The sequence below is a fragment of the Castor canadensis genome, chromosome 8, assembly GCF_047511655.1.
Source record: "Castor canadensis chromosome 8, mCasCan1.hap1v2, whole genome shotgun sequence".
Taxonomy (NCBI): Eukaryota; Metazoa; Chordata; class Mammalia; order Rodentia; family Castoridae; genus Castor; species Castor canadensis.
The window spans coordinates 146,062,136-146,085,689 of NC_133393.1; the positions used below are offsets into that span (position 1 = coordinate 146,062,136).

Genomic DNA, 23,554 nt, shown 5'->3' on the forward strand with positions numbered 1-23,554 from the left:
GCTCTGCCTCCTGAGTAGCTAGGATTACAGGCGTGAGACACTGGTGCCAGGGACTGGCTTCATATATCTATAAATTGGGGTTTGAGCTCAGGGCTTGGTGCCTGCTAGGCAGGTGCTCTACTGCTTGAGCAGAGAGATACACATTTGATATATACACACACACGTATACATACATATTTTTTCTATTCCACTGGTATTTTTATAACTGTAAAAACGCACATGAACTCTGCAAACAGGAGTTTGTGTGACAATGGCAGAGAGAACACAAAGTTCTTTCTGGTCGATCATTGTGGGGGTAGGAAAGCAAATTGCACAGCCCGGTTCACCAAATCTGCCTTTTTTTCCCCAAGATTTCCACTTGGAAATTGGGTTGAATTTTCACACATTTTAAGCATTTCCAAATAATTAAAAACTTTCTATACGAAGCTCTGTGTTCAAATCCTAGTACCACCAAAACCAAAACTTTCCACAATTTTCATCACCATTTGGGTCTGGGTCAAAGAAAACATCCCCTATCCCCCCTGTCCCAAATTTGGGGCGAATTCGACCCTAGCGGGCAGGTGAGCTGGCGGGGACCCGCCTGTCCCGGCATGGCTGGAGGGCTGTGCTTCTCGGCACCTCCCCGAGGGCGGGCCGCGGGGCAAGCGGACACTCCTCAGGGTCGTCTCCCGGTGCAAACCGGACAACCGAACCCCACCATTTCTGAACCCCTAGTTCTCCCCGCTCCCCGATTCCCTCGGGGCTTTGAAATGGGCACTTTCTCATAAGACTTCAAAAAGGGCGTCCAGCACAGCCCACGGGCCCGCCCCGCCGCCATCTTTGCACAACTCCTCTCGCGACCACGGCTTCCTTTTCCATCAGAAGTTTCGCGCCAAATTGTTCCGTACACAAAATGGAACCCGGAAAGAGGCGGGGCACAATGGCTTGCGCGCCACAGCCAATCCTCTTCGGCAACCGGCCTGGTAGGCGGGACTCGCAGGCCCAGAGCGGCCCAATCGCTGGCCGCGGGACCCCAGCGAACCAATGGGAGCGCATTTGCTGCAGCGCCGAACGCGGCATCTGGGTTTTTCCCGCGAAACTCAGCTGCTGAGCGTGGAGGTTCGTGTTTCTCCGGGTGTGCGTGATCCAGGAAGGGAGAGGTGAGGCCGGAGGGACAGGGAGCGAGGGCCGGGGACGCTGCAGCACTGCAGTGCGCGGGGAGGATCGGCGTCTGCGTTTCCAGGCGCCGCAGGGAGAGGCGGGCCCCCGGCGTCCGAGGGAGCGGGGGCCGCACCGCCCGCATCCGGCTCAGCAGTCCGTTCCCGCGCCAGGTGCAGTCATGTCGGGCTTCGACGACCCTGGCGTTTTCTACAGCGACAGCTTCGGGGGGGACCCCGGCGCCGACGAGGGGCAGGCCCGCAAGTCGCAGCTGCAGCGGCGCTTCAAGGAGTTCCTGCGGCAGTACCGAGTGGGCACGGACCGCACGGGCTTCACCTTCAAGTACAGGTGCGGGGGCGCGGCGCCCGCACACCCTCCCCACCCTACCCAGCCCGGGGTCGGGGCCCCGCTGCGGTGGGGCCAGAGGCTCCGGGGCATAGGCTTTGACGCTGGATCTTAGTTCAGCCGTGGATGGGTCCGTCACATGCCAGCACGGCCGTCTGGGCCCTTCGGCCCTTTGTCCGCTGTCTTACTGCCCTTCCTGTGTTACCTGGTGATGCGTGAACGCAAGCTCCCCAGGGCGTGAGCCGTGGCACCGCAGTGAACTTCACCCGTTTGCGTCTTTGTTCTGATCTTGCACTTCCAGGGGCCCAGGCCTCACTGTTCTGGGTGCTGGCCCAAGACACTGCTCCTGTCCACTCCTCTGCCCGTGACATCACCCTGGAGACCCAAGGATGCCTGGACATGAGTTTTCGGGCCAGGATTGGGCTCCTATCTTTACTAGCTGAGTGACTTCCCGGTGTCAGTGTCTCTGGGCCTCAGCCTTCATCGGAAAGATGAGCAAAGCCATTTACTCATGCAGTAGCTGACATGGGTCACCTGTGTGCCAGGCACTGAGAAAAAAACATGAAGACATTTGTTGTAAGATCATGAGTCAGGGAAGAGAGGCATAGAGGCTGGCAGGTGAATTCTTCAGGTGATAGTTGCTTTGTAGAAGAATGTGCACAGAGTCAGGGGTTAGGGAAGTCTCCCTGAGGAGCTGGAGTTTGAGGTGGGGAAGACATTCTAGGTAGGCACGAGGGTTCCAGGGGTGCTTTTACAGCACAGGCCCTCAGAGCCAGGCTGGGTGTTACATTGGCCCCTGGACATTGAATAGAAGAAATAGGGCCTGTGAGACTGCGAGGTGGGGAGCAGGCTGTGCACAGCTCAGTGGTCCCCAAATATTTTCTTGGGATGGTAGCCCATAGGATGCTCTTTTAAAAGGATCTCCTTGGTTGTTGACAAGATTAGTCATGTTCTCTGCTGCCTTGGAGCTTCCAAGTTTGAGACAGGTGCCCTTTTAGTCTCCAGGAGTGAGTTAAGGGCCCTGAGGAGTGTTGCAGTAAAAGAACTGGCTGCTGTCATGTGTGCACGGGTGTCCTTTGACCATGTTGTACCATGGATTGTGTCCCTGGAGTTTTCTTTAGTGGTTGCCCTTCTTGGCAATAGGGAGCCTCTTTGGGGCTAAATGATGGAATGACCTGGAATTAGATGCATATTTGGAAGGAGGAGTGGTGGCTGTGTGGGGTTGGATCAGGCTGTGCATGTGCCACAGTCAGCATTGGTTTCTTCTGCATTCTGTTCCTGTGCTGCCCACTCCAGGGATGAACTTAAGCGGCATTACAACTTGGGGGAATACTGGATCGAGGTGGAGATGGAGGACTTGGCCAGCTTTGACGAGGACCTGGCTGACTACTTGTACAAGCAACCAGCTGAGCACCTGCAGCTGGTGAGTGGGACATATCCCAGAGCTCTGCAGGACTGGCCCTGGCCTGTCACCAACAGCTTGTGCTCTTCTTCCTCTCCAGCTGGAGGAAGCTGCCAAGGAGGTGGCTGATGAGGTAACCCGGCCTCGGCCCACTGGTGATGAGGTGCTCCAGGACATCCAGGTCATGCTCAAGTCGGACGCTAGCCCATGTAGCGTTCGGAGCCTGAAGGTAGGTTCGTTAAGAGGCCAGTCCAGGGCTTTCAACACAGGCATTCCTGGGTACTGACTGTGTGACCTGAGCACAGGGATCCCAAACCTGTTCCTGTAAAATGAACTCACTGGACACATGTTTACTGAGCTTGTCCTAGGAGCAAGGCATTGAGTTGAGTCTTGGAGAAACTGCTGAAGTACATAGTGAACTCCTGACCAAGCGAGAAGACTGAGAAACCTATAAACATAACCCACCATAATTTTAGATGGTCGGAAATATACAATGAAAGACAACTGAGAGTGTGACAAAGTGTGGGGGCCTCTCTAGGAAAGATGGAGAAGCTTCTGAGAGGAGGTGACGTGAGTGGAGATAGGGCAGCATGCAGACAGTGGTAAGAGACCATTCTGGGAGGGAGAGTGGTATCCAGCTGGTGAAAAGCTTGGTGAGTGGCATGGTACATTCAAGGTGGCTATATTGACAGACTGCCACCATGGCTTAAAGAGTCATGAGGAGGCAGGAGAGGTTGACAGGACCTGTCTGTCAACCACTCATTTGTTTTGTTCAACAGATAAACTGAGTTGCTGCTACCTGCCCAGTGTTGTGCTGCTGTGGTGAACAGGTCCTTGTTTTGGAACTTACACAGGCAGAAACAGAACAGTTAGATGATTTCAGGTAGTGTGATGGAGGCATGAAGAAAAGAAAATGGGGGCAGTGTGACTATGGTTGAGGGAGGGGAAGGGTGGCCAGAGAAGGCCTCCAAAGAGGTGATGTTGGAGCCTGATCTGAGTAATGTGTAGTCAGCAAGATGACAGCTCAGGGAAGAGCATTCCAGGCTCAAGGAGAAGCTGGTGGCAAGGCAATGTAGTGACAGTGATGGCCCGTTGGGAGAAATGAGAAGAAGTCTGCGGTTAGTGTGAGCCACCAGCAAAGTGAAGGTTTTGTTTGGAGCATAGTAGGAAGCCAGCAGAGGTATAAGTAGAACTGCCTGATTCTGTTTTCTTTTAGTTGTGGTGGGGATGGAACTCAGGGTCTTGTGCATGCTAGGGAAGTGCTGTAACTGAGCTACATTCCCAGCCCCCTTATTCCATTTTCAAAAAAATCCCTTTAGCTGCTGGTATGGAAGAGGATATGTAAAATAGGGCTGGGCTCTGGTGGCTCACACCTGTAATCCTAGCAAGAGGCAGAGATCAGGAGGACCACGTTTAGAAGCCAGCCTGGGCCAATAGTTCGAGAGACCCTATCTTGAAAAAACCCATCACAGAAAGGGGCTGGTGAAGAGCCTCACAAGGCTCTGCCTGTCTGTGGTGGCATTAGACTTTTGTGGGGGCGGCCTTTGGCTCCACTGGGAAATAGGTTCTTCTCAGACTCACCAGGTAACTGAATGAATGGCCTGTGAATGGTCTGCTCTCAGATTGCCTGTTGGGGTGGCCTGGGGTGAATAGGAAACCTCAGACCTTTCCACTTCTGCGGTCCTGGAGGGTTAGGATACCTGTGCTATTGTGGTTTTCCAGATGCTTGCTCTGTGCTGTGGGTTGTTCTGGGGTTCTAGCCTCCTGAGTCTGGGTAGGTTCCTGTGGCTCTGGCCCTGTTTACTAGAGATGGTCAGCCTCCTTCCTCTGTTTCTCCTCCAGCTCCAGGCTCCCTAGGTCCAGGGTGGCACACATCTTCCTCAGAGCGGGAAGATGGCAAAAGGAACTTCTCTTGTCTTTTGCTCTTTATTATGAAAAACTTCACCCCCACACAAAAATATGGAGTAGCATAATGAGCCCCATTTGTATCTTTACCTGAATTTAATGACTGTTAATATTTTTGTCTTTTTTTTTTTTTTTTTGCTGCTTTCTCATTTATTTACTAAAGAACTTTAAAGTAAATTATAGATGTGACACTATAAGCCTCCTGGAGCGCTGGGATTTTAGGTGTCACCATGCCCAGCTTCGTAAAGTTACGAAATTTTTTAAAACAATGGTTTCTAACTTTACTGCCACCAGTACCTTAACAAAATTAGCAAAGAGTCCGTGGTATCACTGAGTATATAGTCTAGATTTGGATTTACCTGATTATCCCAAATGTCTTTTATAGCCTGTGTATTTCAGTGAGGACCAGATGTTATATTGGGCTGTTGTTTATCTTAAGTCTCTCTTACTCCAGAAAACATTTCTGGATGTAAGTCCTTTCTTAGTTACGTTATTGACTAGTAGAAGAGGCAGGACTGAAGAAGAATGTGCCACCTTGGGATTTATCTGAAGGCTTCCTTGGCTGCCTGTATATTTTGGAATCTGGAAGTTGTGTCCTAAGGTCTGGTTGCATTCTGGTTTTACATAATGGGTAGGAGTGATATTGGTGCTTTATTTAGAGGGAGTCATGCCTGTATGCTAATCATTCATGGTGCTTAGATCAACCAGGTTGAGGCAGCAGCAGCTTCATCTTTCCATGGTAATAATGTAGGCATAGCCCTTTGAATTCAGCCTCCTTGGCCTCACCTCTGTTTCTCACAACCTCTTCCTAGTTTGTTGAGTGCCCTGTTGAAACCTTGTGCCCATGTCTGTTCTCTCATCCAGCCCAAGGTAGTGTCACTACTGAGATAGGTGGTAGAGAGAGACTGCCCTGGTTCTGCAGATTCGTGTCCTAGGAGCTCTGTGAGGTGAGGGCTGGCACAGAAGGCAGCAACATGGCTGGGGATTTATCTTCTCTTTTTATATAGATGAAACATTCGAACGTACAGAGAGTAGAATAATGAGTCCCCTGGCACTTACCACCCAGCTTAATAACTAGCAACTGAGGCCTCATTTGTGGCTATGCAGCTCTTTCTTGAGGCAAGTCCCATTCATCATGTTTTATCTGGAACCGTTTCAGCATGTATCTGGAAGATAAGGAATCTTTTTTTTTTTTTTTGGTGGAATTGGGGTTTGAACTCAGGGTTTCATGCTTGCAAAGCAGGCACTCTACTGCTTGAATCACCTTCCAGTCCATTTTGCTCTGGTTATTTTGAAGATGGGTTCTCACAAACTATTTGTCCACAGTGTCCTCAAACTGCAATCCTATCTCAGCCTCCTAAGAGCTAAGATTACAGGCATGAGCCACAGGCACCCAGCAAGGAATCATTTTTAAAGTGTGGCCACAATGAAGTTATACTTCACACTGACCATTTCTATCTTGGTATTTGGTAGGACTAAAACCCTAAGTAGTCCTTACGGTGGAGATAGAGAAGGTCTCACAGCAGTGTGGGACAAAATTTGAATTGCAAGTTGGGCCCCCGCCCCAGGGCAGTTCTCTGTGATAGTACACAGGTCTAGGGAAGTTCCCATCAGAGCTGATTCAGGTGTCCTCCCTGCCACTTTGTAGTGGCATGCACTTCCTCTGTGTCATTTCCTTTCCCTTCTCCCATTGTGCTGTGAGGTCCTTAAAAGCAGGTATTGCACCTGGGGCTCCTACCTCTGTCCAAGTAGGCTAGTGTTAGGCAGATGCTCTGGGAAGGTTTTATTTTTTTGTGGTACTAGAATTTGAACTTAGGACATCAGGTTTGCTAGGCAAGTACTGTACTATTTGAATTACTCTGGCAACCTTTTTTCATATTGAGTATTTTGAAGATAGGATCTCGAGAACTGTTTCCCCAGACTGGCTTTGAACTGCAATCTTCTTGATCTCTGTGTCCTGAGTAGCCAGGATTACAGGCGTGAGGCACTGGGTGCCCAGTTTGGGAAGGGTTTTTTTTGTTTTGTTTTGGGGGTTTTTTGTTGGTACTGGGGTTTGAACTCAGAACCTCACACTTGCTAGGTAGGTACTCTGCCACTTGAGGAGGCTTTTATGTTTTTGTTTTCTTTCTCTTTTTTTGCCATGCTAGGGTGTTTTGGTGGTACTGGGGTTTCAACTCGGGGCCTCACACTTGCTAGGCAGGCACATCACCACTTCAGCCACTCCACCAGCCCTGTTTTATGTTGGGTTTTTTTGAGATAGGGTCTCTTGAACTATTTGCCTGGGCAGGCTTCAAACCTCGATCCTCCTGACCTCTGTCTCATGAGTAGCTAGGATTACCCTCCTATTTTATGTTTCCTGCCATAGCTGGGATGACAGGTGCACGTCACTACACCCAGCTATTGGTTCATTTGTGGTCTTGTGAACTTTTTTGCCTCAATTGATGTCGAACTGTGATCATCTGATCTCAGCCTCTTCTGACTTTGGGAAGTTTTTGAGCTGAACAGAAGAGCTGTGGCCCTCCCCACAGCACCATGCCTTCTCCAGAACATTCCCCAGCTCCTTTCCTATGTTCCCTGATTCCCTTTAACTAAGAAGGCTCCCTATGGCTCTGTAACAGTCGGACATGATGTCACACCTAGTGAAGATCCCAGGCATCATCATTGCAGCCTCTGCAATCCGTGCCAAGGCCACCCGCATCTCCATCCAGTGCCGCAGCTGCCGCAACACCCTCACAAACATCGCCATGCGCCCTGGGCTAGAGGGCTACGCCTTGCCCAGGAAGTGCAATGCGTGAGTATGCAGCCAGGAGGGACCTTGGGGAAGTGACCTGAGTGGAGATTAGAAAGGCTGAGAATGGTGGCAAGCACTGCCTGCAGCTGCTTATTAGAGACCCTCTGGGAAGGACTGAGCATGGTATCCCTCCAAATTGGTGAGCTCTGTCCCCAACAGGATGCACAGACAGCCTGTGTGGAGAACCAGGCTTGAGAGGAAATGCAGTCCAGGGCAGTGAGTCTATCTGGAATTTTTTTTTTTTTTTTTGCAGTACTGGAGTTTGAACTCAGGGCCTTACGCTTGCTAAGCAGGCGTTCTACCACTTGAGCACCAGTCCTTTTTTGTGTTGGGTATTTTTGAGATAAGGTCTTGCAAACTATTTTCTTGGGGCTGGCTTCAAACTGTGATCCTCCTGATCTCTGCCTCCTGAGTAGCTAGGATTACAGGCATGGGACACCAGCCCTCAGCTATCTGGAATCTTCTAAAGCAAACTAGCAAAGTAGGCCAGATCCCGTATGCCAGCTATCCAGTCCAAGAACACTCCTTTGTTTAATGTGTTGCCATTGACTGCAGAGGTCAAGTGTGTGGCCTTTTGGCTTTCAGAGCTAAAATACTTGCTGTCTGGCCTTTTACAGGAAGAGTTTGCCAGCTTTGATCTAGAGGCTCCATCCCTTACCCTGGCTGCTGGCTCTTGACCTTCTCAGCTGGCTCCTTCTCAACTTGCCTTCTTTGTTTTGGGCTGTTGCCAGCCTCACCTGGAGCCATGTAGTACAGTTCCCTGCTCCCTGCGTCCACTGTCAACCCCCAAGTCTGTATACTCTGCAGCCAAGTGGTCTCTGCTCTCCATAGCCTGCTCTGCCTCCTGCTGGCCTCTCCTCCTCTCCTGTGTAGGACCGGCCACGTTGCCTCCTTCCTGGTCCTGAATACGCCAAGTCCAGACCAACCTTAGGCCTGTGAACTTGCTGTCCTCTTTGTTGGAAGCCCTTCCCTCAGGCACCATAGCACCCTCATTACTCTTTTAGGCACCTCACATAATACACACAGGTGCCTCTCCCACCTTCCCTGTTATATTTGACAAACATACCTGGTCACCCTCACCTGCCTATTTTCACTTTTCATTACATGGACCCTGGGTTTCATTATTAGTTATTTGCTTGTTTACACAAACAGCTCCATAAAGCAGGGCCTTTTTGTTCTTGCTGTGTTCCCTCACGGATATATATATTGCTGTGTATTTGTTGAACAAAAGCTTTTATCATATAGAAGCTTTGACCCTCAGAATGGTCTTAGAGGTGCCTGGACTCACTGGAAAAGATCCTGGACTATGAGTATCGTGTCGTAAGAAACTTGATCCAGCTGTTCACCAGTATGGATGCTGAGACTTTGTGAGGAGACCATGTGTGTGACTTGTCTGCCACCAGTGTATTGGTGGAGGAGCCAGTCCTATCACAGTTCTCCTGATTTCTGATCTGGTGCTTGATCAACAAAGGAGCTGCCCTCCTTTTGGGGCCAGCTTATCCCAACTCCATCTTAAATTGCTGATGAACATGTCTGGTTGCTGACTCCTGGATGAGCCCCCATCCTTTGGGTTCTCAGGATAGCTCTGTGACCCCTTACTCTCCCACACAGGGATCAGGCTGGGCGCCCCAAGTGCCCACTGGACCCATATTTCATAATGCCAACTCCATCTTAAATTGCTGATGAACATGTCTGGTTGCTGACTCCTGGATGAGCCCCCATCCTTTGGGTTCTCAGGATAGCTCTGTGACCCCTTACTCTCCCACACAGGGATCAGGCTGGGCGCCCCAAGTGCCCACTGGACCCATATTTCATAATGCCTGACAAGTGCAAGTGCGTGGACTTCCAGACCCTCAAGCTGCAGGAGCTGCCAGACGCTGTGCCCCATGGAGAGATGCCCAGACACATGCAGCTGTACTGCGACAGGTAGATAGGAGGAACTGAGCAGTGAGCTTCCATGAGGGCAGTGTTCCGGCTGCACCCTCACCCAGATGCTGGGCTTGGGTCATCTGAGTGCTGGGTGTGGTGAAGGGAGGATGGCTAATCGTAGGGTACTTTAGTCCCTATTTTACATGTGAGGAGAGGTAACTCAGGAGATTGATAAATGGCTTTGCTGGTGGGAGAGTAGGCCTTGAGCCTATGTCTGTTGGCTTTCCAAGGCCTCTGTTCTTCCTAGGAGCAGCTCTCCAGCCCTTTGAAAATTGGCAGGCCCAGCAGATAACCAGCTGCTGGGACACCCTCTACCCAGCCTGCCCCTACCCCACTAAGGCATCTTGTTAAGAGTCTGCGCTAGGGTTTTGCTGAGTGATTGGACAGAGAGAGAGGCACTGGGCCTCGATCCCTCACAGCAACCTGGGTAGAAGGCTTGGAGAACCAGGGTCCTTAACCTGAGCTTTCATACCCTCAGATCATTGTGCAAATGTAAAGCTTTCTGGGGAGCATTTCATAGCTGCCATCATCATCAGTGGCAATGGCAAGTCTAGGAAGCAGACTCTTGGGAAGTTACATGAATTTGCTAAGCTTCAGTTTCCTCATCAATAAAATGGGATAAAGACCATCTTTAATTTCATAAGACTGCCTGAAAATGCGTGTCAAAGTTTAGCACAGTTGTTGAACACAACTTGAGTGTTGGGTATAATCCAGAAGGCATAGGAAATGGGTGTGGAATAAGAGTTGGATACGGGGATAGTCTTGTGTAGACATGACTTGATGGTGTGTAGAGCATGTAGCTTGATTCCACAACAATTGAGGTAGGTCAGATTATCATCTCCCCAGGATCAGAGAAGTGCAGTGACTTCTTTGATGTCACACAGGTACTTTGTACCCCATCCATGACACTGGCTCTGAGAGAACTTGAAGATGTCCCCCTTTCAATGTCTTATTTTTAAAAGGAAATGAAAATGCAGAAGCAGAATGACTTGGCTGAGATTGTGGAACCAGGCAGAGGCAGAAAATGGGGAGCATTCCTTACAGGGAGGATGGGAGGGCATGGGAAGTCTTCCCCTGAGGTGACTGAAGGGAGCCATGTGAGGAGCCTGATGGCAGATACAGTGGAGATAGCCCTTCTGATGGGCTGGGGGTGGAGCATCAAGCCTTCCCCACAACCAGCAAATGAACTCTTGAAATTCAGAGAGTCAAACCACAACCATTGTCAGTGGCATGCGCCGAAACAGTTGAGCCATCCAGGCATGGTGGAGGTGAAGAGGACAGGGACTCTTTCTCTGGGCCCTGTGGGGGTGGAGCCAGTCCAGGGAGTATGTTTGGGGAAAATGCTAAGCTGCCTATGAGTGTTGTGAGTGGGTGGAGTCAGGGACTCCCTACACCATCACCTCATTCTCACTTATCTTTCCTTCCCTGTCTTCCTCCCAGGTACCTGTGTGACAAGGTTGTGCCTGGGAACAGGGTTACCATCATGGGTATCTACTCCATCAAGAAGTTTGGCCTGAACTCCAGCAGGGGCCGTGACAGGGTGGGCGTGGGCATACGGAGCTCCTACATCCGTGTCCTGGGCATCCAAGTGGACACAGATGGCTCTGGTGAGCTGGCTTTGGGGTCTTGGCTTGGCCTTGTCAAAAGGCTGGGCTTGTACACCTCCCTTAACAATGAGCTTATTACCCCATGAGGTCACCAGGCAGCGTTGAATTGGTCATACATTAGAATGTTTGCTTTTGTAGTGAGCAAAAATTTATTGTCCTGAAATGTCCACCTGATGGTCCTAGATGTGATCCCAGCACTGAGGATCCTGTGCACTGAGGATGTTTTGCCCAAATGCAGGATCGAGGCTGGAGGTCTCAGTGCGATCGATCTGTGGGGAATTACTGCACAATGCACTGGGAGTGCTGTGCTGTAGCTCTGCCCTGTAGCACGAGTCAAAGGAGAAGTGAATGCAGAGTTCTAGGCAGGCAGCAGAAATGATGCTGGGCACAGGTTGATGGTGGTGGTAGGGAGGGTGTCAGATGCTGCATTGTGTGGTTCTGGGGAGGTGCTGTAGGATGTCAGTGCTGGCTGGGCCTGGTGGGAAGGTTTCCTCCAGGAAGGGGTCTGAACTGGCTTTGCAGGATGAAGGTATGGAGTATCTTCCAGGCAGGAGCTGGTGAAGTGCCTAGTGGTTGGGCTACCTAGTGGCTAGAGGGCTGGTAGAAGTTGGGGATGAGTGACTAGGTTCTTACAAAGGGCCTGAGCTCCAAGATGGAGTGGAAAGCTCATGCTGACATTACACCCAGAGCTGTGGAGGCCTCTGAGGAGTGTCAGGTGACCCCGGTTCTGGCTGCAGTGACTCTCGAAGAATGGGTTCTCCAGCCTCTGTTTATGGTCCAGTGTGTTAGAGTTGTAAAAGCCACGTATGTACTGCCAATTCATACTTGACCATCTCCAGACTTGCCTCTCCCCTTGTTCCAGAGTTAATTGACTGGGCTGCCCACTTAGACCTTGAAGAGGAATACAGAGGGGCTTTCCTTTCCCACCCTCCCACTGGTCCTCTCTTAGCCTTCCCTTCCTTCCAGTTGCTTAGCACCCCCTCTTGTAAGTCCTCATCCTCTTAACCTCATCTGTCAGCACATTTAGCCACTCACTTTTTTTTTTTTTTTTTGGGTTAACCCCCCCTTCCCCCCACACACAGCGCCTTTCTTTCAATATGCCCAGTATCTGGTTACTTCTCACCATCCCTCCCTGGTCTGAGCATTGGCCCCTCCCCTGTGTTGCTGGTCTTCCTGGTCTCCCTGCCTTCCCCTGGCCCCTGTCCTCTCCGTTCAGCAGTAGCTAGAGTGAGCAATGTTGTGATCACTGATACCATGTCATTTCTTGGCCCAAGCTTTCTACCCTTTTGGCAAAATGGGAGAGTTGCCTGTGTGATCTGCCCTCTGAATGCTCAGACCCTTCTCTAGCCTGCCCTTCCCTTCACTCACTGGCCCCCAGGACACACCAGGCCCACTTTTGAGGCTCTGGGAACCTTGGGATAGCTCTGGGGCCCTCTGACCTTACTTAGACTTAGGGTGTGTTGTCTTGGCCCTGCGAGCCCTTCCTCGGGATTCCTAGGCTGGGGCCAGGCTGGATGGAGGCGGTGCTTCCTCCCTCATGCACCTGCCCTTCCTGCCCAGGCCGCAGCTTTGCTGGAGCCCTGAGCCCACAGGAGGAGGAGGAGTTCCGTCGCCTGGCTGCCCTTCCCAATGTCTACGAGGTGATCTCCAAGAGCATCGCCCCCTCCATCTTTGGGGGCACGGACATGAAGAAGGCCATTGCCTGCCTGCTCTTTGGAGGTTCCCGAAAGAGGTGAGAGGCCAGGAGGAGGAGACTGGGGCTGAGGTCAACAGGATGATAGCTGCCAGATGATCAAGACCAAGTGCTCATTCTGTGTTTCCCAGGCCCCTGGGCCTGCCGTCTATTCCCAGGCTTGCTGACAGCTGTTCATCCACACACTTGACTTAGAGAGACCCTCGCTCTGGCTAGGGGGTAGTCAGTGAGAGAGCACTGGGCTTAGAGTCCTGCAACCAAGGAGTCTATCTCTGCTATTTTATTTGCTTGGGAGCTACATGCCAGGTCTCTGAACCCAAGTTTTTACATGAATGTAACTTAAAAGACAGGTGAAACCAAGTGTGGTGGTACATACCTATAATCCCAGCACTTGGGAGACTGAGGCAGGGGGATCATGACTTTGAGGTCATCCTTGGCTCCGTGGTTCCAGACTAGCTTAGGCTACATAGCAAGACCCTTTCAGAAAGAAGAGAAAAAAGAATTTCAATTTCCTTTTGAAATTCTTAGAATAATAGAGGTACTAACAATAGTAACAATAGCAATACCATTTACTGCATTTTTACTGTAGTCTTCTTAGTCTTCTAAATGTCCGTTTTTATGTATCTGAAACCCGGCCAGTCCTCGAAGTAGCATCCTTGAGGACGCTGATTTTGCACCCACTTAAAGATGAGGCAGTGGAGGCAGAGAGAGAAGGGTCTTGTCCCTGGGCTCCTGGTGGGCTGGGAGACTGCTCTCTTGGCACTGTTGGTTGGGTGCATGTGCACAGATGCTGGGTGCATCTGAGCACAGCCTGTAAGTGCCATTTTCTTCAACCTCCCTCCACTGGGAGGTGAGTTCTGCCTTCCTATCACTAGGCCAGCATCAGGGAGCTGCAAGACTTTGTGGGAGCATGGGTCTGGGCCAAGCCCCTACCTTCCCACCTGCTCTGAGGCTCATGAGAGGGGTGTATGGGGGTGACTGCCATTCAGGTGGATCCTCACCTTATCCACCTGTCTGTTCTCCCTAGACTCCCTGATGGACTTACTCGCCGAGGAGACATCAACCTTCTGATGCTGGGGGACCCTGGGACGGCCAAGTCACAGCTTCTAAAGTTTGTGGAGAAGTGCTCTCCTATTGGAGTGAGTGCCAGGGACAACCTCCTCACCTTACCTGTCCCAGCAGGGAATAAGGCTGCAGGGCAGGGCTGCTGGGTCCCCAAGACACCCCTGGGTGTGGCTCACCCAGAGCCTTCTCATTCCTCTTGGCTGAAGTTGGTTTGGCAGAGGGGCTATAGAAGGTACATGTAGATGATTTGGGGTGAGGAGGAGAGAGCACTGGACTTGAGTCAGACTGGACTCAACCTTGTCAGTGACTGGGTATGGACTTTGAGTCACAAAGTGTCTCTGAGCATCAGCTTATCCACTTGCTAGATAGTGACGCCGAGAATTCTAATAGCTAAAACAAGGGCCAGGCGCTGCTTTTACTCATCTAACCTCAGTGCTCTGTAGGTGCTATCACCCTGTGTTCATAAGGAGGCAGGGACAGAGTGGTGAACAAGGACCTAATGCTGGCAAGCCCTGGAATAGGGCACGAGTCCATGTTGATGAGTCAGGTTCCTGGTAAATTGATGGAGTCTGGGAGGATCGGTGGGAGAACCAGTGACAGCTGTGGTCATTGGGTTGAACTGTGCAGTGGAGGTGGTTTTTGTATAGACAGAAGGTATGCCAAGTTGTCCACACAAGCACTGTCCCATGGAAATACTGTGTGACCAGCAAGTGTGAGCTGTGTGTTGTATTAATTCTTCTAGTAGCCACATTAAAAAAAATTTTTTTTAAAATGCTGGGTGCTGGTGGTTCATGCCTATAATCCTGGCTACTCTGGTGGCAGAGATCAAGAGGATCATGGTTTGAAGGTAGCCTGGGCAAATAGTTCAGGAGATCCTATCTTGAAAAAAACCTGTCACATAAAAGGACTGGTGGAGTAGCTCAAGGGGAAGGCCCTGAGTTCAAGCCCCAGTACTGCAAAAAAAAAAAAGTTGAAATTAATCTGTGTAATACTTCTTATTTAACATGTAGCTTAACATAAACAGTTATGTTTTTTGCAGTGTTAAGGATAGAATGCAGGACCTTGTGCATACTAGCCAAGTGCTCTACTACTGAGCTATTCCAGCCCTAGTATAAACAGCTATTATTATTATTGTTATTTTTGGTGGTCCTGGGGTTTGAACTTGGGGCTTCACACTTGGTAGGCAGGCACTCTACCACTTGAGCCACTCTGCCTACTTGTGCTCTTGTTAACACTAAATCTCTGTGATCTGTGTGTATCTTACTCTTAAGGGCATCTCAGCTAGAACTTGCTACATTTTGAGCGCTCGTGGCATGCAGGTGTTTATAGATTGCAATGGACTCATGGTTGGAAACTGGGAGTCCTCATCCCAGTGCTAGGCCAGCTCCAAGTGTGTTACTCTGCTGGGCCTCAGTGCTTATCTCATAGGGGCCATGTCCCCTCTGGGGGAAAATATCTAGACCAGGCTGAGGCCCAGGGTAGCTTCTTCTTCCAGCATAAAGAGCCTTCCATTGAGTCTTGAATTCTGTTCTGTGCTCTGCATCTAGCTTTGAAGTATGATTTGGGGACTTTATAATCCTCTGAGATCCCCCTGACTTTTAACCATTTTCAAAGCATGGACTGGAGCTGGCTTTGGGCCCCCGACACCTTCTTGCCCCTCTCCTCCCCTAGGTGTACACGTCTGGGAAAGGTAGCAGTGCCGCTGGCCTGACTGCCTCAGTGATGAGAGATCCCTCATCCCGGAACTTCATCATGGAGGGCGGAGCTATGGTCCTGGCTGATGGTGGGGTTGTCTGTATCGATGAGTTTGACAAGGTGAGTCTGAGCTTCATAGTCCCAGACCTGGCTGTGTGATGACCTTAGGTGGGGATGGCAGATGCCACTCTGATTTTTGAGACTTGTGTTCAGTCCCTTGGCCTGTCACTGTACAGTAACTGTGGTGAGTTATTTTGCCTCTCTGAGCCTCAGTTTACATATCTGGAGACTGGGGAGAGTAAAGCCATGACCTTGGGGGTCACTATGATTAGAGGTGACCCTGTAACTGACATTAGCTGCCACAGAGTGTGTTCTTGAGAATGGCAGCTCTAAGCTAGTTTTTCTACTGCTGCTGTCCCCTGCCTTGGGAGGGTCTGATGGACCTCTTTTTCCCCAACTCAGATGCGGGAAGATGATCGTGTGGCCATCCATGAAGCCATGGAACAGCAGACCATCTCTATTGCCAAGGTGAGTAGTCACACAGCCGGGCTAGCCCTCCTCAGATTGCTCTGATTTGCTGTGCTGAGTCTGGTTTCCCCAGGGCTGTGCTAACAGCATCAGCAGGAGACCTAGATGTGTGTGTGTGTATGTGTGTCCTCGTGTGTGTCCTGTCCTGATCATTTCCTCCCCTACCCTTTGCAGGCTGGAATCACCACCACCTTGAATTCTCGTTGCTCTGTCTTGGCTGCTGCTAACTCAGTGTTTGGCCGCTGGGACGAGACAAAGGGGGAGGACAACATCGACTTCATGCCTACCATCTTGTCCCGCTTCGACATGATCTTCATTGTCAAAGATGAGCACAATGAGGAAAGGGATGTGGTATGTTCAGGGACAGGGCCAGTGGCCATAGAGCCTAGCTCCAGACAGGCTCATGGGCCTGGAGGAGGGTAAACAAGAGGTCTGGCCAGGAAATTCCTGATGATCAAGTAAGCCATTTGGGGGAGTGCATGAGATGTTATGGTTGTGGCCTGGAGTTCTATGGCCTGGCCCTGTTTTTGTCAGCTGGATCGTTCTCTCTAGACCTCAGTTCCTTATATATAGAATAGAGGAGTTGACATTCAGTTACAAATAAGAGAACCTCAGTTTTAGTAAGTCTCCTCTTCCCACTCCCAAACGCTGGAGATCAAACCCAGGGCTTTGACATGCTAGGCAAGTGCCTTACCTCTGAGCTGCACCCCCATCCCTAGTTAGTACAATTTCTGAAAGAAAAGAACCTAATAGCTCATAGAATTAATGAGTCTGGAGGTTTAAGGCCCAGATGGCTCTGTCTCTAACTCTGTTTTGCTTTGCTTCCTTGGTGAAGGCTTGGTTCTTAGGCCTCTGCTCCCCTTGTGGTGGTAAGGACAAGGTGCGACTTTGTCTAACCAGCTAATAGCTTAACTGCCCCTTAAGCAGAGGCCTCTTCTTCAGTAGTTCTAGAACAAGTTGTAGGATGGACTGCTATTGGGTTGGGTAGAGCCAGTGTCCATCTATAAGGCAGGCCTGTGCCCCAGGTGGTGGATGGGAGGATACTGCTCAGGAGGGGAGGGGCTTTTCCGAGCAACAGAAGGTGCATGCCCTTCTGGCTCTGATGCCTGCCCAACCCTAGCCAACCTGTGTGGGGACCCAGGCTCGGGAGGGCCTGTAGGCTGATAGTGTCCTCCCTGCCTTCTAGCTGCTGGCCAAACACGTCATCACTCTGCACGTGAGCGCTCTGACACAGACACAGGCTGTGGAGGGTGAGATTGACCTGGCCAAGCTCAAGAAGTTCATCGCCTACTGCCGAGCGTGAGTGTGATACAGGCCTGTGGGGTGAGCTCGTGGCTTACCTGGGGCGAGAGCCCAGGTCCCGGTCCTACATCCTCATGCAGGATACCTGCAGGTTGCCACTCTGAGGTTTTGGTGGCTCTGCAGCATTTGCTCTGCTCCTTTCTGATCTTGCAGATCGCGCTGGCTCTCGACGTCAGTCTTCCCATCCCTAGGCAGGAAGCTTTTAAGATCTTGCAGTTGCCTCATGTCTGACAGGTGGGAAGGTCATTGTGGGCACGGCATGGGATAATGTTGAAGCCCCCCTCCCCTGTAGCTCAGTCTTTCTGAGCCTCAGTTTCTCTAGGTATGTTTCCTAGTTGTTGTTTTTTTAAGGCACGGTCTTACTATGTAGTCCTTACTATGTAGCCTAAAACTTGTGATCCTCCTGCCTCAGCCTCCCGAGTACTAGGACTACAGCTGTATACCACCATGTCCAGCTTCTCAGTTACCTTTTTGTGTATGTGTGTGTGTGGTACTGGAGTTTGAGCTCAGGGCCTTGCACTTGCCATGCAGGCACTCTACCGCTTGAGCCATGCCCCCAGCCCTCAGTTATCCTTTTTTTGGAATAGAGTTTGCTTTTCAGGCTTGCAAAGCAGACACTCTGCTACTTGAGCCACACCTTCCAGTCCATTTTTCTCTGGCTATTTTTAGAGATGGGGTCTCTTGAACTATTTGCATGAGCTTCCCTTGAACCATGATCTCCCAATCTCAGCCTCCCAAGTAGCTAGAATTATGGGCTTGAGCCACCAGCAACCAGCTCTCAGTTATCTTTTTTTTCCCTCTTTTTTAAAAATTGTTGTACTAAGGGCACACTGTGACATTTTCAAAAGTTCTTACATATATCATAGTTGAATTCATCCCCTTTATCATTCTCCCTTATCCTCTCATCCCCCAGTTATCTTCAAGAATGGAGGGCTCTGACCCACCAGTCTGGTGCACCCAAGTTCAGCTACCTCTGTCAGGGCGAATGGGTGAATGTTATGACCCAGCAGTTCCTGGGCCTTTGTTATGGTTCTGAGCTCTGAATTCTCAGGCTTGGCCCATGGGTATGAATCAGGGAGCCCTGGATTCCAGTCCTTTCCACACCAAGTCTGGGCACCCTTGGAGAGTCCCTTCTCTCCTCATCCTTAGGATTCTCTTACATAGGGGATGGTCAGTGGGCCATGGGTGGAGAGACTGGATGGAGGGAGATGCCAATCAGACATCCTGGGGATGTCTGACATGTTTCCTATTCCTGAACTGCGAGTCACTGGCCACCTTCTTGGGGTGTCCACAGATGTGTGGGGTATAGGAGCTAGAGATTGCTGGTGAGCCCGCCACCTAGTGGCCTCTTGCTGCAGCTACCTCCTTAGTGTCTGGGGGATGGGGGGCCGTGCCCACACTGCATCCAACAATGGGAGCCGCAATTTTCACCATGCATATGTGCCACCTGTTTTCTGACAGGCACCTGGTTTTCTCTCCTGTGTTGCCCAGGTTTCACATAAGTCTGTTTCAAACAGTATGCCAGCTCATGTGAGTGGGCAGCTGTGGTATGGTAGGAACATGCATATCTACAGGCTGGTGGAGGTTAGGGAACAGGTGGGCACTCCAAGGTTCCCTCTTGGCCTCATTGGTCACTCCCCACCCGTTCTGCAGGAGGTGTGGCCCCCGGCTGTCAGCAGAGGCTGCAGAGAAGCTGAAGAACCGCTACATCATCATGAGGAGTGGGGCCCGACAGCACGAGAGGGAAAGTGACCGCCGCTCCAGCATCCCCATCACTGTGCGGTGAGCAGACAGCCAGACCTCACCTCGCATACGGGCCCGGGGCCACACAGCACGGGGAGGGGCTGTTGGGCGTGGAGGATCCTGGCCTGTTAGGGGCATGCAATGGTTTGGGGGACAGCCAGCAGCCTCCACCATAGTCTTAACTCCCTTGGGTGCACCTATCCCTGGTGAGAGAAGCTGTCCCTGAGCACCCCATTGTTCCCACAGGCAGCTGGAGGCCATTGTACGTATCTCTGAGGCTCTCAGCAAGATGAAGCTGCAGCCTTTCGCCACCGAAGCAGATGTGGAGGAGGCTCTGAGGCTCTTTCAGGTGTCCACATTGGATGCTGCTTTGTCCGGCACCCTGTCAGGTGAGCAGGTGCTGGGCCATGGTCTTGGGGACCCATGGGTGTGGCCTCAGCCTGCTGAAGGCCTGCAGGTGCTGCTTCTCGTTCACTGAACTTCCCCGGGCGTCTTTGATAATAGCTCTTTCCCTGTTTTTCCTCTAGATGAGAGATAGCAGATTCTTTCCAGACCCTTGAATGCCATCCTTTTCAGTCACTTTGTTAGAAGTAATTGTGACCCTATCATTGCTGAAGAACAGGTTAGCCTTCAGTGTGTTGAGCTCAGAACCATTTCAGTGCCTCTCCACCTATGGCCATAGTTTCCATGATAGCCATTCCCTGTCCTTCAGTTCTTCCCATCCTCAAGATGGGACGCCTGGAACTCAGAGCCCTCTTAAAGGTGCCCAGGCCACTGGTCTTAGCTGGAATATAGGTCATTCCTACATTGCTAAGTCATACTGCCTCCTTCTGCTCAGCCTTTCAGCTGTCAGTCTTTGCTGAGAACTGATGGTGTGCTAGACTTTTCTGGGATAGCTATCTAGTCCTTACCCAGCAGGGGATTTGGGCTTCCCATTTGCTAGGCACCATCTAGGTGCTGGAGATAGAAGAGCAAACAGATCACAAGGTCCCTGACCCAGGGTATCTCATTCTCTTTCCTGTTGAGGAGAGTCAGTGAAGAGACAAATACAAGTTTGGCTAGTGATAGATGCAGTGGGGGAAATGACAGCAGGTCCAGGTGTGTTGGGGAAGGAGGGATGATGGATGGCCTCTGAGGAGTGACCTGTGTGAAGTGAAGGACTGTGGCTGCCTAGGGGGAGTGCCCCAGTTCGGGGGTTTGCCGTGTCAGTTACCCAGGGGCAATTGACTTGGGCAGCAGAGAGGCCCACCTGCAGCAGACATTGAAAGTCAGCCTCCTGCTTGCTGAAGGCTTCCTGGGGCACCTCCAGATATGGTGTCCTCCCTCATGGGCCCTGCCCAGCTTTGTGTCTCAGATCTACTTTAGTATGTTATCCCACAGCCTGTGCAGCTGGAAAGAGTCCATGTGTTACTTACTTACTAACAGTTGTCACCCAAAAGTAACCTGTGTGCTTCTTTTAGAGCCCTCCAGGGCTCCTCTCAACGGAATTGATTCTGTCCTAGGTGCACAGCAAGCTGGTGCTGTGGCCCACAGGGGCCCATGGGTTCTGGTCCCTAGCTACCACCCTGGGCATGGCACAACCACCATGATTTTGTCCAATGAGCCAGGTGCATCCCTGCCTCTGTGTTTGCACCTGCTGTGCCTTCTGCCTGTGACGTCTCCACATTTGCCTTGGCCTAGCTCCTTGGTCAGGTCCTGCTGCCCCTGGGCATACCATTCTTTCTCTAGTAGTTTTCCCTGGGGCCTGATTCAGTCAGTTCTTGGATAAGAGGCTTCCATCCACTCTAGCCCAGGAAGGGAAGTCTGGGGCCCCAGCACCCCAGTCCTCACCATCTCACTTGTTGCCCACAGGGGTGGAGGGCTTCACCAGCCAGGAGGACCAGGAGATGCTGAGCCGCATTGAGAAGCAGCTCAAGCGCCGCTTTGCCATCGGCTCCCAGGTGTCTGAGCACAGCATCATCCAGGACTTCACCAAGCAGGTGGGCCTTCCCCTGAATGGGCACAGGGTCTCCTGCAGCTTCCTCTCTGTGGCCCATCTCTCTCTGTCCTCCTGATACTAGTACAGAGGCCCTGGTGGGGTGTTGAGGTAGGGTAGAAGTAGGAGATAGCAGCTGTTCCTTGCCCTACGGTGTCCCAGCCACCATTCCCTTCTTAGGGACAGCTCGGTCAGTGGCAGGGAAAATTTTCTGTATCCCATGACAAGGAGAAGTGGCTGGGTTCTGGAGGGACGACATCTGGTTTCCCCTGCCTTTCTCATTTCTTCTGTTGCCTGCTTCTTATGGGGAGGTGCAGAGCCCATAGAGTGAGCCTTCCAGCTCATTGGGGAGTGGGTTACTGAACCTGTGTAGAAAGAGGGGACTTTCCAGAGGCTGTGGGGAGTTTTTTACCTTTCAAATCATAGGGACAACCCCAATTTCTGGTCTTAGCTTCCTTTCCCATACTTCTCACTTTGGAAGTAGGTATAGGCGAGGCTTAGGGAAGCTGAGGGATGACAGGAGCTTGAGTTCTAGTCACAGGGACTGAAGTCCCAGCTGTAGCACTTACTTGCTATTGCTGTGTGACTTTTAAACAAGTGCTTTAGCCTTTCTGTGCTTCCCTTGTAAAGGAGCCTAGCAGCAGCTGCATAGAATGTTTGGGAATGGAATGAGTTCATGTATGTGGAGACTGTACCAGCCTGGTACACAGCAGGTGCTCAGGAAGTGGGAGTCCTTCTCTGGTTGGGAAGGAGTGGAGGTAGAAGCCTTTGGTGTGCTGTTCAGTTCCCTGGGAGTCGGGATGCCAGTGATGTGCTCCTGTAGCCAGCCCCTCTCACCCACAGAAGTACCCGGAGCACGCCATCCACAAGGTGCTGCAGCTTATGTTGCGTCGTGGCGAGGTCCAACACCGCATGCAGCGCAAGGTGCTCTACCGCCTCAAGTGAGCCTGTCACCTGTCCTCTGCCATCAGGAGTGTCACTGTCCCTCCACCTTCCTGCCGCTGTCCTCCAGCTTCCCTAGGCCTCTCTCCTGGAGGGTGAATCATCAGGCCCTCGCTGCCTGTGGATGCTGCCTCCAGTGCATTCTGGGAAATGGGCTTGGTGCTGATTGCCATAATAAAGCAAGCCTGCTCAGGTATCCAAGGACTCTGCACTTGCTGGCCTATCCCACTCCTGTCTCGGCGAGGTGAGCGTGGGGCAGGAGCAGGCTGGAGCTGGACACATGGGTTTTTAGACTGGGATTTACAACCTTTCTTCCCTAGCAGCCCACCCCCATGCTGTGTGGCCTTGGGTAAGGCACTGAGCTTCTGTGTGTGAGCAGGGAAAAGTGCGGGAGCTTGGGACATCTGAGCCCAGAGCCTGGAATTGGTAGGGTGCGCTAGGGACAGCAGTGCTGGAAGGAGAACACCAGTGCTTGGGTCCTTATTTTTCACAGTGTTGAAATGCCACTATGAATTTGTGTTTGTTTTTTAAAGATCTAGAATTCACAAAATTAAGGAAAAGTCAGTGAAATAAATACTTGTTATTTGAATATTTAGAAACGCGAAGTCTCAAGCAAAACATGAACTTAGAAATGTGTTTAAAACACTTTAAAAATAAATTATTGGCAGGTAAAGTATTAAGAGTAAGCCCTGTGTAGAAATGAAGACACTTAGGAAGAACTGGAGGGAAGATTTTTGATCGTCCTCAAAACAAACAACCCTCAGTGCACCAGTGTGGCCATTGTTCATCACAAGTGTGTTTTGTGCAGAGATTGCTGGCGACCCACAGTCCTTCTTGCCTTGACTGTTCTAGGAAATGGATGAGAGGGGCCAAATTTGCTCTCTAACTCATTCCAGCTCAGAGCCTGTTTTCCTCTCATCACAGTGAGACTGGGACTGCTTGTGCTTGCTTGTCTGGAAGGCAGCCTTCGTGAGGGCAGTGTGCGTTCTTGTGTCTAAGGTTCGATTAGTCTTTCATCTTGATCAGGTGGTTTGGTTCATCTCAGATCTGCATCTTCTGTTCTGTGTGGAGTGCTGGACCTGGGTGAGGAGTCCATCCTGTAGCTACATATGACGTTTTTGGTAGCACTTTCCCTGTCACGGAATGAGCTGTTAAGGTCACCTTGTAGGTGGAGAATATCACAGGGAGGCGGGCAAGGTCAAGTTTCAGACAGGTTTGGCTCTAGACCCCATGCCTAAAGGCCAGTACAGTGTCCTCCCCAGGCAGTCCCCTGGCCTGGAAGAGGTGCCAGTCAAGTGGGGGAAAGACTGATCCTGTATGGTCACTGTCCCTCAGGGCAGATGGATGATTGGCAGGTGAAGTGCTAAGGGACCAAAGGGGGAATGACTGGCTGACATAGAGAATAAGGCTTGTAGGAGGAATACTGGGTCTTGGAACACACCCAGCATCCTTCAAGGTGGGGCAGCATGAAGAAAGATCCAGTGCCTGTGTGTGG

At 51.1% G+C, this 23,554-nt stretch overlaps 1 protein-coding gene across 1 annotated transcript; it reads left to right on the forward strand.

Moving 5' to 3' along the window:
• The first annotated feature begins 1,019 nt into the window (after positions 1-1,019).
• Mcm5 (minichromosome maintenance complex component 5) lies at positions 1,020-22,255 on the forward strand. Its single transcript, XM_074084339.1, has 17 exons — positions 1,020-1,139; positions 1,311-1,485; positions 2,779-2,905; positions 2,985-3,113; positions 7,408-7,580; positions 9,351-9,506; positions 10,950-11,116; positions 12,677-12,848; positions 13,837-13,948; positions 15,546-15,689; positions 16,032-16,097; positions 16,272-16,448; positions 17,284-17,396; positions 19,053-19,181; positions 19,389-19,531; positions 20,994-21,121; positions 21,961-22,255. Exons 2-17 carry the CDS (start codon positions 1,319-1,321, stop codon positions 22,060-22,062), a joined length of 2,205 nt encoding a protein of 734 aa, XP_073940440.1. The 5' UTR covers positions 1,020-1,139; positions 1,311-1,318; the 3' UTR covers positions 22,063-22,255.
• Positions 22,256-23,554: the final 1,299 nt, after the last annotated feature.

What these genes read in the sequence shown, in the direction of transcription:
- Mcm5 (XM_074084339.1), top strand. Translation starts at nt 1,319, where the DNA reads ATGTCGGGCTTCGACGACCCTGGCGTTTTCTACAGCGACAGCTTCGGG. An exon ending in GTAGCGTTCGGAGCCTGAAG is followed by an intron (nt 3,114 to 7,407) that starts GTAGGTTCGTTA and finishes GCTCTGTAACAG; the next exon opens with TCGGACATGATGTCACACCT. An exon ending in AGCATCCCCATCACTGTGCG is followed by an intron (nt 19,182 to 19,388) that starts GTGAGCAGACAG and finishes TTGTTCCCACAG; the next exon opens with GCAGCTGGAGGCCATTGTAC.